Source organism: Artemia franciscana, unplaced genomic scaffold (genome assembly GCF_032884065.1).
Source record: "Artemia franciscana unplaced genomic scaffold, ASM3288406v1 Scaffold_2301, whole genome shotgun sequence".
In the NCBI taxonomy this organism is placed as follows: Eukaryota; Metazoa; Arthropoda; class Branchiopoda; order Anostraca; family Artemiidae; genus Artemia; species Artemia franciscana.
Genome location: NW_027063224.1, coordinates 1 through 16,408, shown reverse-complemented (window position 1 = coordinate 16,408; position 16,408 = coordinate 1). Strand labels below are relative to the sequence as shown.

The 16,408-nt window shown below is 34.8% G+C and overlaps 1 protein-coding gene across 1 annotated transcript; it reads right to left on the bottom strand.

The window, feature by feature from the left end:
* Positions 1-5,180: 5,180 nt before the first annotated feature.
* LOC136042875 (zinc finger protein 235-like) lies at positions 5,181-16,060 on the bottom strand (the record flags this gene model as incomplete). The annotated part of the gene is given in 2 exon segments (XM_065727804.1): positions 5,181-9,472; positions 15,841-16,060. Coding segments are annotated over 2 exon segments (495 nt in total), but the record flags the coding sequence as incomplete, so codon positions are not given.
* Positions 16,061-16,408: the final 348 nt, after the last annotated feature.

Sequence of the window (16,408 nt, the reverse complement as noted above, 5' to 3'; positions counted from 1 at the left end):
TGACTATGCCACTTTGCCTTAGTTTTGCAATAATATTTTTAAATTAATGGTGGAATTGGCTAATTTTTGACTTGCTAGGTGTATTGAGTAAATCAGACTTTTAAGAAAATATTTCAAATTGGAATAGTGACTTTTACAACATTAAATGTATAACCTAAGGATGTTGCCAGTTGCCCATAAGACCAAATCAAGCAGTATATTTTATGTTAGTGTTGGGGAGACTCATAACCTTAAGAAATAGGGAAAATAGGAGGCACATCAGGCCTGTAGCCTATGGAAGTGGGATAAAAGGTAAAAAAAAGAGATAAAGGATGTGGCACTAGACTCTTAAGGTCTGATCCAGTAGTGCTGATCTCTGTCTCAAGGCCCTTCTGCCTGGAAGTGAAGTGGGGGGGTGAAGGCTAGCCATCCTGTGCATTTGTACACCCTTCCTGTTTACTTTCCCTAGATTTTCCAAGGTACCCATTTAAAGCTGGACCAACTCTGCCAGAGCTTAAAAAGTCATGCAACTGACCCCTGTCCGTATCCAAATAATTGAGTACAATAGGATTTGAACCCTTGTCCTCTTGAACAAAAAATACCACCACATAGCTAATTTGACAGTATATAAACTATATATACATATCTTTAAATTATCCAACCAGTATTATGAGCTTCAGAGCCCAGCTGGACATAAGGAAAAGTTTTATGAAAAAAGGGTAAAATTCTAGTTAATTGACTTCTTGCTATCTCAGAAAGCGTTTAGGTTAGGAAATGGAAACTTTCAGGGATGAATCTACGGACTAAAGTATGTCCCAGGAAGGTATTTTGAAGCAACTACCTCTACTCCTTCTCTCTCTAGAGGGCCCTGACCTTTGATGACCTTGAAAAATAGATCTTCTGCTTAATTGAAGTAGGCTACAACAAAAATGTTTTCAGCTTCATAACTTTGCTCAATTCCATTTTATAATGTTTTAAAGATGTGCAAATACATTTCCTAAATTTTGAAAAAAAACAAAACATTGATATGGCTCAAAATTCTACTCAAATAATAGGAATTGCATTTTCAGAACTAAAGGCAGAGAAAGAGCAACTAGTAACTGAAAATTAAGGTAAAATGCTGTTTGTCAAAATTTCAATAGGTATAGACCTGTCATGTGGGCAAATTTCAGGGCCCTCTAGAGGGAGAAGGAGTGGAGGTGGGTACTTGAAAATACCTTCCTGGGAAGTACTTTAAAATACCTTCCCGGCAAATACCTTAGCCAGTAGACCCATCCCTGAAAGTTTCATTTTCCTAACCTAAACCCTTTCCAAGATAGCAAGAAGACAATTGACTAGAATTTTACTGAAAAAAGTTCTTACTCTTGGCTATTATGTGCAGATTAATTGCAGTTACTTTATACTTCCAAATACTTATACTAATAGTTATTAGGTTTTTTGACTACGCTGAACAAAATGGCTATCTCAGAATTTTGACCCGTTTACTTTGGGTAAAATGAGCGTGGGAGGGGGTCTAGATGCCCTCCAATATTTTTAGTCGCTTAGAAACGGCACTAGAACTTTTAATTTCCGTTAGAGTGAGCCCTCTTGCAACATTCTAGGACCACTGGGTCGATACGATCACCCCTGAAAAAACAAACAAATAAACACGCACCCGTGATCGGTCTTCTGGCAAAAAATAAGAAATTCCATATTTTTGTACATAGGATCTTGAAAATTCAACAATACGGTTCTCTGATACGCTGAATCCGATGGTGTGATTTTTGTTAAGATTATATGACTTTTAGGGGGTGTTTTCCCCTATTTTATAAAATAAGGCAAATTTTCTAAGGCTCGTGACTTTTGATAGGTAAGACTAAACTTGATGAAACTTATATATCTTAAATCAGCATAAAAATCCGATTCTTTTGATGTATCTATTAGTATCAAAATCCCATTTTTTAAAGTTTAGTTTACTATTCAGCAGGATCGCTCCGTACTACAGTTCGTTACAACGAACTGTTTGATCAGGAAAATGTTACATATTTGTTACAGTATTTTGCAGCTTACATAAAACAATGAGAATGTTTTTTATTTTTCTTCGAAATAAAATAGTTGTTTCTGATTTAGATGTGCGCTTTGTGTTTCTTAAACGAAGTAATAATAAAAGTTGTATAATAAGTAAGGACAGCACTAAAAAGAAGGATTAATGGGAATTAATCGAAGGCTTATAACTCGATGTCGATTGGTGTCTAAAATATGGTGTTCTAATTACTTTTATGTCCAAGTCATGAATCATTTCCTTCATCCAGTACATGATTAGTTTCTGCAGCCAACTTTGTATTTTGGACAACAAAATTTCAGCTGTGTCGTTAAGAGCTTGGAAAAATGGGGAAAATACAAAAAGATGTTTTCTTTTAAATCAGGCAATTCCTAGTGGGACTTCAATGTCCTAAAGAGTGGAATTCCTTATAAAATTTGTATCCAGTTTCCAAGACCGTTCCCAAGGTTGGTGGCAACCGGGCAAAATTAATAATGGCACCCTTCCTGACTCAAATATAAATAAAAAAATCCAAGAACCCCTATAAAGGGTATACCACCCCCTTTGAATAGCCTTAACAGTTTTATAGTTCTATTGTCTAGTCTAGTCCCTTACACCTGATTTGACCGTCCCTGAAGTACAGTAAGGCATATCTTCCGGCGTGTAAAAGAAGTTCATTATCTTGATGAATTTCAAAACAGATGAATGTCTTTGGAAATCGATTTGTCTTCTGAATTTTCGACCAATGATTTTTTTTTAATAAAATCGTATTCTTTTTCTATTTCAATGCCTTGAGGGTAGGCTAAACTTGATTTTAAAAGCTTCCAAATTTATGATGCTTTTAAATCATTGTTTAAATAGTAATCAAATTTAAAGATAATTTGCTCGTGGTACGGTGTATCACTGCTCTCTATGTGGTTACCTTCTGAGATTGGTTGTGAAGGCTGATTCTTTTGATATATTTATTGATATGAAGATTCTATTTCTTTGAGTTTAGGGTACTATTGACCCGTGTCATTCCTTACTTACAGAGTTCTTATTCCCTTTTAAGAGTCAAAAGTAATACGAGGGCAACTAGTCCCCCCCCCACAAAAAATGACACACTTCTTAAAATTTAAATTGTTTTCAAACGACTATATAACCTGTATAATATTTAGAAACCTGTAGCGACATTCGTTACAGGGACCTATGTTTTGCCAGGATCAAACAGTACTGCTTCCTATTTTCGTATATTTGTCAACTACTTAACATCTTCGTGCTTCCCATTTAAACCGAATAGAAAGCAACGTAAGCAATATATCTTGGCTTTTTCTACAATTAGCCATGACTGGATGCTCACAACTATTCCATTTTAATTCAAAAATCACCGAAATGGGATAGTTATGGGCATCAAGTCATGGCTAATTGTAGAAAAAGCCAAGACATATTGGTAGATAGTCATAGAGCTAACATAGTGATAGAACCTATAGTTTTCAAAGTGTTTGATGAATTTGGCTTGAGTAAACGGTGGAAATATGCGGGCGCCTCTCCTATTGGACCAATACACGGTTTGTTATCTTTAGCAATTCACGCCTGCCAAGCGTCTCAGGCAGGTTGACCCAGATTTAAATTGAGATAGGACCATTAGATTTCCTGAAAATAAGAGGTAAACAAGGGACGCTTACCTATGGTCTGAGGCAGGTTGAACCAAGAATTTAGAATTGAAACATGAGAGCGTTAATTTCGCCTAGAATCAGAGGCAAAATGTCTAAATTTGTCTAAAGCCAAAATGGGGCGTTTCTGCATTGAGCGTCATGCAAGGCGAATTTAAAACGAATATAAAGCAACACAAGCAGGATCAGGGATGATAACTTATAAGAGTAGGAACTGGGACTATTGTTGACAAAAAAAACCCCAAAAAACTATCAACGCTTTATAGGTTTTGGCAACACTTCACATTTTTGTTCAGTTTAGTGATAAGAACAGCTGATTTCAAAAGAGCAATAGATCTTAACAGGGTAGTAATAAGTTTCTTATCTCAGCTCCCAATCGAAAAAATGAATAAAAAGATTTAACAATTGTTAATTATCACTGAATATTAGATGGTGCTGGTAGTTTTTTTTTTGTCTACACTAGTGCCTGTTTCCAAGCTCAAAAGTTACCTATCCTCTTTGTCCCGTACTTTAATAAACATTTTTAAAATTCCGTTAGACCCATAATTCTTGAAGAATTGATGAAAGAAAATAATATCATTTTTTTTGCAAAAAAAAAATTGTTAATGAAACATGACATTTCTAAGTTTTGAGCGGCTGAAAGCCATAAGTGTTACGTGAAAGGAATCAAATATTGTTGATGACTTGGTAAAAAAGAAATTGAATTTGTAGATCACGATCAAACATTTACTGGTTTAATAAAATTTAATGATTTAAGATAATCACAATAAGATATGATGATAAAGTAAGATGAATAGATGAAGATGAAAAAATACAGATTTGACAGCCACTGAAATTCCGATCTGCCGGAATTGCGTTCTTAGTCGGTAAATTCACTGACTTGCTTTCTAAGTTAGGTAAGGAGACGAATTAGAATAAATAATATTATAATATTAACGAAAACAGAAAAAAGTGCTAACAGAATACCTACTGCTAACTAGATCTTGTTCAATGACAGGAGTTTTTTCAAGCTAGAAAAAAACAGATGATTCAAGAAAAAAACTTTAGCATTTGCTGGCTAAAGTTCCTTGACGTAGCGTTTGGAAACTGTTTGGTAAACTGTTGACTAGCGTATTATCAAGGCCCAGTGTAGTGATGGATTTTAAGAGCAAAAAAAAATATAGTAAAATGAAATCTCAGGGGAAGGAGCTTCGCTCAGTGAAAAGAGATACTTCTTTAACAGCTTGAATTTCATTTTATTTTATTCAGAGTTGTGAAAAATACTTAAGAGAGTTGTAAGTGACTCATAAGACACCAATCATCAGCGTCCATTGGGAATTGATCTCACAGCCAGCACTACTAATAGAACATATCTCTCCGACCTAGGAGTTTTCAAGGGATCCTTTCTTGCGTCATTGTCTGTGGTTCACATATGCAGCAGGGGCGTGACTTGCTATGGGGAGGGAGGGCAACGACCCCTCCAAGACCTCAGCCCCCGACCCAACTGAAATTCAGTTCCTTCCAAAATCTTGTTTCTTCAACCCAGACACATAATACACTGAGATTTATCCATCTCCCTTTTCGTTGGAGTTGGCTGGCTGCTTAGCTTATAGAGCATTACTAGCACTTTTAGTTCACCTCCCTCATATTGTTTTTATTTTTGTTGCATACTTTATTTATTTCTTGAGTCAATAAAATACAAATAACTTTACTTAAACGAGATCTTTATTTATGCAACCTTAATACTTTCAAAGAACAAGGAAAAAAGATAAAGACATAAAATATACAGTAAACTTGAAAACGAAACAACAATAAAACAAAGGTATTCTTATTTCATTTTCGTTTTACGTCCTGATTTAAAAAAATAAAACAGAAAACAAAACACAAAATATGAAACAACAAGAGTGAGTAGTCGCTTTTTTTTTAACAAGCAATCAATTGTTTAAAATTAATTAAATGTTTTATATCTAAAAAGTAAAAACCAGTAAACAGTGTACAAAAGATTTTGAGACATAGAACAGAACTGAGATATCTTAAAAATATATATACATATACTATACAAAATTTTGCCGCCCGAGATTTCGACCAGAAGGTCGATTCATTTGAAATGATTTAAAAATGAACAGAGATTAAATAAATAAAAAACATGTGTAACTCTCGCAACATCTAGAAATTATTAAATATATGAACTGGAAAGTCGTCCCCCTTGTACCCAAATTGTAGTAAAAGACAGATATTAAAGTTATGCAACGTATTTATGTTTTATTATATTTTAAACGCGCATTTTATATTTTAAACAGTTAGTTTACGCCATATGTTTATTGCTTTTTTTCCATCTTTCTTGTAGACGCTATTAACGTCTGAAAATTATCTCATTTCCTTTTCCCTATAATTATTATGGTATAAAGGTGAATTATTATAGAAAATATAAGAAGAGTTAAATTGCAGATTGTTTACCAGATTTAAGTTGGAGAATTTAAGATTTAAATTGGGAAGTGACAGGTAAAGGTGCCAGCAATATCTGAACTTAAAAGTTGAGTCGAGGGGGGTTTTAACTCAACTATGTCTTAAAATAGTATTCGATTACAGATTGATATTCCGTGGTTTAAGAGGGTGCATAAAATAAGAGTTAAAATGAATAAAAAGATAAATAATAACCCCTTTCTACTGAAAATTATTTATACCCGTTTTTTATTTTATATGGTACTAATATCTTTAAATAATCGTAACACCTTACTAACATCTGACAGGAAAGGATCTCTACCATCCTGCCTGCTTGATTTTTAGTATGAAATAAAAGAAAAGTTTATCTGCACATAGTTTAAGTTGTCAAACGAGATATAATTTGGAGAATATCTGAGAAAGGTACAGCTATCAGCAATACCTAAGCTGAGAACAGAAAGTAGCTCAAGACTGATTCAAATATGATTGGAGATAGCATTCGATTAAGATAGGCATTCTGCGGTTGAAGATAAAACATGTAAAATACTATAAGGGACATAAAATTCAAATATTTTTTCAAATAATAAAATTATTTATGTCAATTTTCAGTTTCGTTGCAGATTTTATTAATATCTACAGTATTAGGAACACCTTAATATCTACATGTCTTAAAGTTACCTCATTATCATCAACAGATGCTAATAACATATTTTTTACATCTGAAAGGAAAGGACCTCCTCCAACCCGATTAATAGCCTCTGAAAGTGTCGAAAATGGCCGAAGAATTGAACCAAAATTCGACGGTGTCGAAAATGGCCGAAGAATTGAACCAAAATTCGTTTAAGTTGTCATACTAGGCATTAATCACGAAATATCCGGGAAATAAATGTCAGTATAATAAATGTAAAGTTGTCAGCAATATCTGAGCTAGAAAAGGGGATATCGAGGGCAAGTTAAATAATTCAATGAAAAATCCGAATGGTTTTGACACGTATATGGAGCGCTTTGTCAGATTCAAACTTATTTACATCGCAATATAATAAAGAATAAGTTGAATGGACAGGTTTTATAAAGCGGATCCTATCTCAAATACAAATTAAAATAACAGTTAATTAAGCTATGAAGCTGATAGGTTTGTGCGGTTTTTCAGAAAACAAAGTGCGTAAAGTAGGAGTTAGAAGAAGTGGAAACTGGGACATTTTAATACCGATAAATTAATTTAATAGGTTATAAAAACATATTCGAATGTCTATATACCTGTTTTCTAGATTGAATAGATTATTTTACATTGGGATTCTACATTATCTAGAATTAACTAGATACCTAGTTCTAAAAGACGCAATAATAACTGGAAAAGTTGCCATGGTTTTTTTTTCTGACGTTTGCGAATATTTTCGTGTGTTTTTTTGGGGGAGCTTGAAATCAAAAATATCCTGAAGGTAATGATTGGGTGATCTATGAATTTAATCAAAGGCCCTAATGGAATGAGCGATTAATATTGACCTGTCACTAAGGCCCCCCCCCAAAAAAACAACAACTCAAATCTGAATCTATACAAAAAGCCTATTTCTACATGCATACTTTTTTAGTTGCGTAGTAAGCAAAGAGTAAATGAATGAATCTTTTACTTTTTTGTAGTTTCTATTTTGGGATGCTTTTACCCTAAGAAGTATTTAAGCATTTCTTTTGTCACAGATTTGTCACAGTCGTCAAAGACAGACTAAATTCTAAATTAATTTCTCATCAGTCCAAGTAGTGATATATTGTCTTTTAATGGCCACTTTACGCAAATTGCTGGGCGTCGAAACATTACGAATTTCATGCTCCTTTAAAAATAAATTCATATAAATATTTATACATATATTTAAATCGCAGTTTTGAGCTCTTTGCATAAAACTTAAAAAAAGAAAAATTAAAATCATCATTAAGATAAAGAAGAAACAACAGATTAGTAGGCAATTAAAAAAACATGAAAAAAACAAGTAATTGATATATAATTGTCATTTATACTTTCTTTGTTAATAGTCCTTCTACTTTTATTACTCTTTTACTCTATATATTTTTTCTATATTCTACAGTCTACTCTTCAATATTCTACTCTTTCGTATTAGTTCTACAGTTAGAATAGAAACACAAATTGAGAGCTCTTTATATACTATTTTTGAATATTTAGTCTCAAATATTTGAAAACGATGAGTATTATATTTAGATACGGGTTGAAAGACAGGTAATCTCTGTAATGGCAGGTATCTTTATCAGGTATCACAAATGAAAGGAACAGGGATTCTTAATTTTTTTTTTCTGAACGAACTAGAGCAATGGGCTAATGGCAGAAAATGAGGCAATGAGGTACTTTTAACGGACTTTTTATAAACACAGTTTAACCCAAACAACTGTTAAATGGACTAATGAAGCATAGATAAATAAAAACTAGCTACTATTAAGGCACGGATGGAAAGATAGGTAATATCTGTACTTGCAGGTATCTTTATCAGGTATCACAAATGGAACTGGAATGTATCACAAATGGAACTGGAACAAAGGGAACTGAGGCAATGGGGTACTTTTAATGGACTTTATAAAAACACAGTTTAACTCGAACAGTTGTACTAATCGTAGTCTGATGAAAACTATTATACAACTCTTAGATAGAGAAGGGGCTAACATCAATAAATTTATGAGAAGGAAATGGGCTACTAAAGAAGTTCCAATGAACATTGTGAATACAGTATAACTAGAACAATTTTACTAGTTGAACTGATAGGATAGGTTGTCAAAGACATAAACAAACTCATTTCAGGGAATTATAATAAACAATGCTGTTTTGTGATAAATTGTAGATTAAATTTCCTAATTCTCTAAGCAACAAAAATAGGATGTAGAGTCATATAGTTTACAAGTGCTTGCAAGTTGATTAGGTGCCAACTTGTATCTGCTCGAAATTTATTATCAACAACGTAGACAAATTCTGAGGTAGATGTTTGAAAGATTTGTGAATTATGAAATGTAATCTACAATTTATCACAAATTAGACACATTTCTATAATAATTATCACATTTTATTGAACACTACAACTACACTATAACACTACACACTGAACACTAATGGGGTAACTGTTACCCCATTACTGGGTAACCTTGGTATGAGCTTTTTGGTGCTCAATAAGACGATTCTTACGTGTATATTTTATTTTACAAACTGGACACTCATATGGTTTTTCCCCAGTGTGAGACAATATATGGGTTTTTAAATTCGAAGAACTAGAAAAATTGTTCTTACATGTTGGACATTGGAAGGATTTTACCCCGGCGTGAAATCTTTGATGCTGTTTGAAATTCCAAGCACGAGTGAATGTTCTCGGGCAAATTTCACACTCATAGCGTGATCCTTGGTCTATACCTAGAAAAGAAAGAGAATCAATCTTTAGCAGTTCTCAAATAATCACAGCACTTCCCAACTCCAGTATGTGAACTTCTGCAACAGCTGAACTTCAGCTCCTGAAAGTAAAAACGCCTTCCCCGTTTATTCCTAAGAAATCGAAAACAAGCAGATAGATGGAAAAGATACAATGGAGCAGAAGAAATTTAGCAAAGCAAACTATGCACTTGGCTCTCAAACTAACCGGAAACAGCAAACAGAAAGAGAAAAGGAAGAGGATTTTCTCTCCTTTGCAAGCGACAGTAATACAACAAAATGGCAAATTTAAAAGGAAATAATGGACATTAAAACATCAAAGATCCTTCAATGGAGCTTTAAATTTTCCTTGGGGGTATTTTCCCCAGGGGGAGGGATATTTTCTTTGGAAAGATTTGTTCCCCAAAGTCTATTTTTCATGGAGGATTACTTTCCGCTGGGGGTAATCGCGATGGGGGGGGGGAGGGGGGGGGGGGGGTAAACACCTAAAACCCTCTGAAAAATACCCCCCTCCACCCTATCCCTGCAGAGAATGCCTCCCGAAAACTATCCCCGAACTCCCCCTTCACCGCCATCAAAAATCCCCCCCCTCGTGGAAATAAGGAATGCTACTACTACTACTAGTGATATTTAGATTAGTAAGGTGATTTAGGTGATCTAGAAAAGTAGAGATGAAATGGTAAGATATAGATTAGTAGAGCAGAGATGGTATGATACAGATTAATACAGATAGGATGATCTAAATTATTGGAGGGAGATCTATTAATTTGATTTGTATGTGAGGGAGAGAGGGGGGGGGTGAACAGAGAATAAGAGTGACATATAATAATAAAAAATCATTAGTGAAAGAGCACACCCACATACACACACGAACACATATAGAAACACACGCACAAAAACAAACTCACACACATACATACACAAAACAGAAAAAATTTGTCATTTATATATATATAATATGAAAAAAACTTCGTTTTCTTAAAGAGTTAAAGAGGCTGCGTCCCAAAGTCGAACCTTAAAACGTACAGGAATTAGAAGAGGCAGTTGGGGGGCTGCCGCCCCCCAAACCCCCCACTATTAAAGACTTTATTGTACAGGTTTTTTGTTTTTTTGCTAACCCCCCCCTCTTGGCTTCGGAAAGGCCCTCTTTTAATTAAAAAATAATTGAAATGAATGAATAATGGAATAACTTCGAAAAATGTTAAACACAAGAGGACAGGAGAACCATTGCCCCGAAACTAGTAATTAGTAACAATGAAGTCCCCCCACAAAAAAAACCTGTCCAAAAGAGTCTTTAATAGCGGGGGGTTTGGGGGGCGGCAGCCCTCCAACTGCCTCTTCTAATTCCTGTACGTTTTAAGGTTCGACTTTGGGACGCAGCCTCTTTAACTCTTTAAGAAAACGAAGTTTTTTTCATATTATTTCTGTACGTTTTTCTACAATCCATGGTGGATGTAATTTAATAATTCCTGTACTCCTCGTACAGGAATTAGGAGAGGACCCCCCCGCTTTTAAATCATTGTATAAAATAGAAAAAAAAATAGATAGAATGACCGAAATGTTTCTTTTGCTCATAAGAAGCTAATATTCTGTTATCTCTCAAATGATAAGCTGTCCAGGTGTTATCAAAATTTTTTTGATGTTGTGAAAAAAAAAACCGCCCGCAAGGGACTTGAACCCTTGACCCGAGGATTAAAAGTCCCACGGTCTACCGACTGAGCTAATCACTTGCATGTGTGTAAATATAACTTCTCAATAACTTTTAAAAATTTCAAATTAACATGGGCTCTTATGGAGAGAAATCGTTAATTAAGTAGCTAATGCGTGGTTTCTGGAAAACAGGGAAGGAGTTATCGGATCGAGCTGAAATTTCGCGGATAAGCTTCTGGGCCGTAGGGGACCTTAACTTGTGAATTTCAGCCCGATCGGACAACGTTAAAAGGGGGGGGGGGTTGGAGGGTTGAAACTTTCGGGGGGTTAAGATTTTCCTACGAAACTTTCCAGGAAAATTACTCGGAGAATTCCGCATCGAACGAGTCTTCGTACACCCAGATCCGATGTCGGATGTGACCTGTAGGCGTCTAGGAAAAAAAGAACATGAATTTTAAGTGGCTATGCGTGGTAATTCGCGGATAAGCTCCTGGGCCCTAGGGGACCTTAACTTGTGAATTTCAGCCCGATCGGACAACGTTAAAGGGGGGCTGGGGTTGACGGGTCGAAACTTTCGGCCAGATTTTCCCAATGAAGGAAAAGTTGGAGGGGGATGAAATTTTGCAGGTTTCTTAGTTGGAGCTCGGGCTACGAAATGCAGCCCTCCCCATCCCTCTGCGACCACTGGAACCGAAGATCGCTTAACATTGTCGTGTGTCGCCTCTTTATAGAGGCACGAGTGTGCCTCCTTGATATATATATATATATATGCACATACACATACCTACACTCTTTTCTGCTCTACCACTACTACTACTACTACTAAAAAAAAAAAAAAAAAAAAAAAAAAAAAAAAAAAAAAAAAAAAAAATCCTGCTTTCGTAATCAAGGCAGATAAGCACGTGAATGAAGCCTTAACCTTACTCCCCCATCGAATTACTTAGTAAAATCAGTTTTTCAATGTTTAATTGGGTTGCCACTCCTTGGAAATATCCCAGAGACCTTGAAATTCCTGTCCTCAGCGTGAAATATTAAGAAGGTGAATTGTTTTAAACATTACCCTCCAAAAGGGTCTAAATATGTATATTATGATGATTATTTAATACATTGTCAGCTTTTGTCAGACCATTGTGTACTTCGCTAGTGAAGTAATTTTTCAAGTGGTTTAATATTGTGTAATTCTCAGTGTTGACCAAGGCAGAATCCAGGGGGAAAGGATTCGAAGATTTGACCCCTCCCCCCCCACCTAAAAACAAACCTAAATTCGGTCTAGGTGGTTGTTTTCCTCCCAGAATTTGATTTTCACTCTTGCTGGAACTGATTTATCTGTTAGGACTGATACGACATAATGTGTTAGGATACAACTGATACAAAATATCTAGGAGTTTTAATTGATGAATGTCTTAGTTTTAGAGAACATATAGATTATATTAGTCTTAAACTCGCTAGGAATGTTGCCATTTTAAGAAAGTTGACGTACATTTTCCCAAGAGATATATAAAGAACACTATGATTCCTTAATTCATCCTTATCTGCTATATTGTTCTAGTATTGGGGGTAGTGAATTTCCTTCTCATCTCCATCATATTCCAGTTTTGCAGAATAAAGCCCTTCCATGGTTATGCGTTGTTGGTTTTAAAGACTCGTTACAAAAGAAGTATATATATATTGCAAAATCTTGCCTTTAGCAGGACTTATTACTTTTTATTGAAGTTTGTTTATGTATAAATGCTTGCAAAATTGTTTACCAATATATTTTTAAAGTAGACTTGAAATAGGAAGTGATATTCATACAGATTTTACAAGACAGTCCAATACAATTCGTCGCCCTCTTGCTATTACCCGTAGATCTCAATTTTCTAGTTGGCATCTGGGACTCCATGCATAGAATTGTTTACATACGACATTAAGAAACATGGATAACATTCGCGAATTCCAGCGGGAATTAAAGCTATTTTGCCTTAATATTTATGGTCTGATAGTTGAATGGACCTCAATTGGAGTCAAGACGTTGGTTTTGTTGTAGGCGATTCCTTTTGAGTGGTTTTAGTTTCCTTCTATTTTGTCTTTTTTGAAGCGTAATCCCTTATCGATCAAAATGCAGGGTGATTAAGCTTTTTTTTCCTTTCTTTTCCTTTTTTCTATTTATTTTCTTTTTTTGTTTTCCTCTCCTTTTTCGTATTGTTTTTATCCGCATGTGTACTGGGATTGTAAGCCCAAACAAGCTTTGCTTCGAGACATTTGCTTGTTTTGTTTATTTATATTAATAAACCCATCTCTCTCTCTCTCTCCTCCTCTCTCTCTCTCTCTCTCTCTCTCTCTCTCTCTCCCTCTCTCCTCTCTCTCCTCTCTCTCCTCTCTCTCTCCTCCTCTCTGTCTCCTCTCTCTCCTCTCTCTCTCTCTCTCTCTCTCTCTCTCTCTCTCTCTCTCTCTCTCTCTCTCTCGTGACGGCGATAAAAAGAGGAAAGTAATAAGATCATAATAGATTTAAATAACAAAAACACAGAATGATTGTAATTTCTTCTCGTTTATATAAGAAGGTATAATGTTATGGGCGAGGGCATTACTATATATATATATATATATATATATATATATATATATATAATATATATATATATATAGTAAATCAATTAAAAAAAAATTAGATATCTAGAAAAAAATAAACATATAAATACACATAGAAAATATAACCAAAAAAATTAAATACATTTTGTAATATTATAATGTACTCTTAAGTGTCCTTGTACAACATTGCATTGTTTTTGTTTTTTACCAGGATAAGCAAATATCTGGTTCTGCTATGAAACCACGAAAAAACACTAACCTATTATACATACGGCCACATATTAAGACAAAGTCAGCTTGTGTCTCTGATAAAATGTGCAGCGGTAAAATTAAACTAAAAATCAAAACGTATAAGATTAGTCCATAAAAAAATCTAAACCTGGCTTAAAGTGTAATCATTTGGGGCTTCAACAAATCGCATTGTAAAGTTTCATGAGTTTTGGGGGGAGATTAGATAGATAGATAATATATTTAGGCGATAATTATTTTAAAAAATCCCTATCAAAAGCGCACAAAGGGCCAAATTCGGGCTTCAAAGTCGACAAATCACAAGGTTACACAAATTTGGCAAAAATGCACAAACAACAACGAAAAAGAAAAATCATAATGAATAATCATCTTTGAGTCAATAATTTAACTGAAAAAGTAAATTAAAAGATAAAACATAAAAACTGATCAAACTAAACCTACAAACTTAAGTCTGAAAAATAGTTAAAAGTGACATCGAAAAAAGGGCGGAGGGGGTCAAAATAAGCGAATAAATACAAAATAATAGTGAGATACAGATATATATGAAAATTAAAAGGGACAATAAAACATGCCAATATTTTAACTGCATAAAGTCAATATAGAAGTTAAAAACGATAAAAAATTGGTCAAAACAAAGGGGAAAGGGAGGGGACAAAATTAGGCGAATAAACACAAACAAGAGAACGAAAGTCAAATATGTTAAGATTGAAAGGGACCCTAAAATGAAATGAGTGGGGGGGGGGGCAAAACAAGCGAACAGGTGCAAGAACCAGGGCAGCGCCATCAGCCAATAAAAAGGAAAAGAGACAAACAATTGGGGTATTATATTTAATTCTTCTGTGATGAATATCTGGAAGTAACGCAGAAAATTGGGGACAAAATAGGGATGGGCTCAAAATAAGCTCGAGGCGGCCATAGTTTAGATGGGGAGTGAAGTTTGGGGAAAATACTTGCCGTCGGAGGGTTTGTTATTGCATGTTTTGCAAAACCGAGGCACAACGAAACCCTCCTGTGCTCAAAGGTTCTTAAACTTTTTTTTTTTTTTTTTTTTTTTTTTTTTTTTTTTTTTTTTTTTTTTTTTTTTTTTAGTAGCGGAGAGTATACCACCTTGTCTTCTTTGAAAATTATTCGCTAGGTTCTTTTTTTGGATTGATTCATTTTTTTTCCGATTCTTAGCTAGAGACACTTGGGTACCAAACTGGACAAGCATTGGCGAAAGTAACGGAGGCCTTCATGCTACCTAGTACAGATGTTTGACCGCGTCCTCCCATGGTTAAAAAAAATGTAGCTTTTTCGTCGTGTCTTGTTAAAGAGGACAAAAAAGGGCTTAGAAAGAAACTCACTGAAGACAGGTTCTAAAGGTCCCCTAAAATTGTAAACACCTTGAGCGTACCTGTTTTCATGGTCCAGGATTCTGAATTGGGTGTAAGTAATATTTTAGCTTTATTATTCTTGTATAAAACGCAGCCCAGTACGCTTGACATTTTAGCTTAAATTCAGAATCTACGAGTAGCAATAGAGCACTGAGCTACACTCGATGAAAAGAAAGACCGATTTGTTTTTATCTCTTGCTAAACAGCTTTGATTATATTTTATTCTATTGGCCATAGAAATTAAAATCATTAGGTCATTCAACGTCTGGGTATTTTGTGACGTCAATCGTATGAAAAATGCTTTTCATAATTATTTAATGCCCTAAACAAACTTTCCCTAATTCAGAACGATTGTTATGCAAGCATGTTCCCCAGAACTCTACCCACCCTCACCAGCTTTTGAAGACTACTTTTCCGGGTGGTGTGTCTTAATCCTTAATTATACATTTAATTTTCGATGACCCTGGATAAAATTTCTCAAAACTAAAGGATAAAACTTAATTTTTTTTTTACCTTTTGACACCTTCGTCTTCAACTTTTGACGAGAACGCTGTGACGAAGGTTTGCTAAGACCTGACTCCGCCAATTGAGGAGTTTGAACATCAGAAAATCTGTTTTCTGAACTGGGAGCAGGTTCCTTCTGTTCTTCAGGTATAGAGCAGCTTGACTGAGGTGTAGACTTTCCAACTTCAGCAGTAACATTCAATCCAGGGTCGGAAGAATTAACTCTATCCTGAAAGGACAAATCACTCGAATTAACAGGGTTTGCTCCCTTTTCTAAGAGATAATGAACCACAGATGTTTGTCCTTCTTGCAAGGCATAATTTAAAGGTGTCATTTCAACTGATCCGGCCATCAACTCAACCAAATTCTTTCCTACGTGCGTCTAAAATAACATTTCAAAATATTTAGTGATTTCATGATAGTTTTGATTTCTGTTTAGATCTTACTTTGGCATTAAAGCCTTGCTGGCAAGACGAATATGGAAGAACTATCATAATTTTAATTTTTTCCCTATATTTTTATTATTAAGCAGTCTTTGGTAATCATCTGTAAGCAAAGAGAAACATGAGCCAATAAT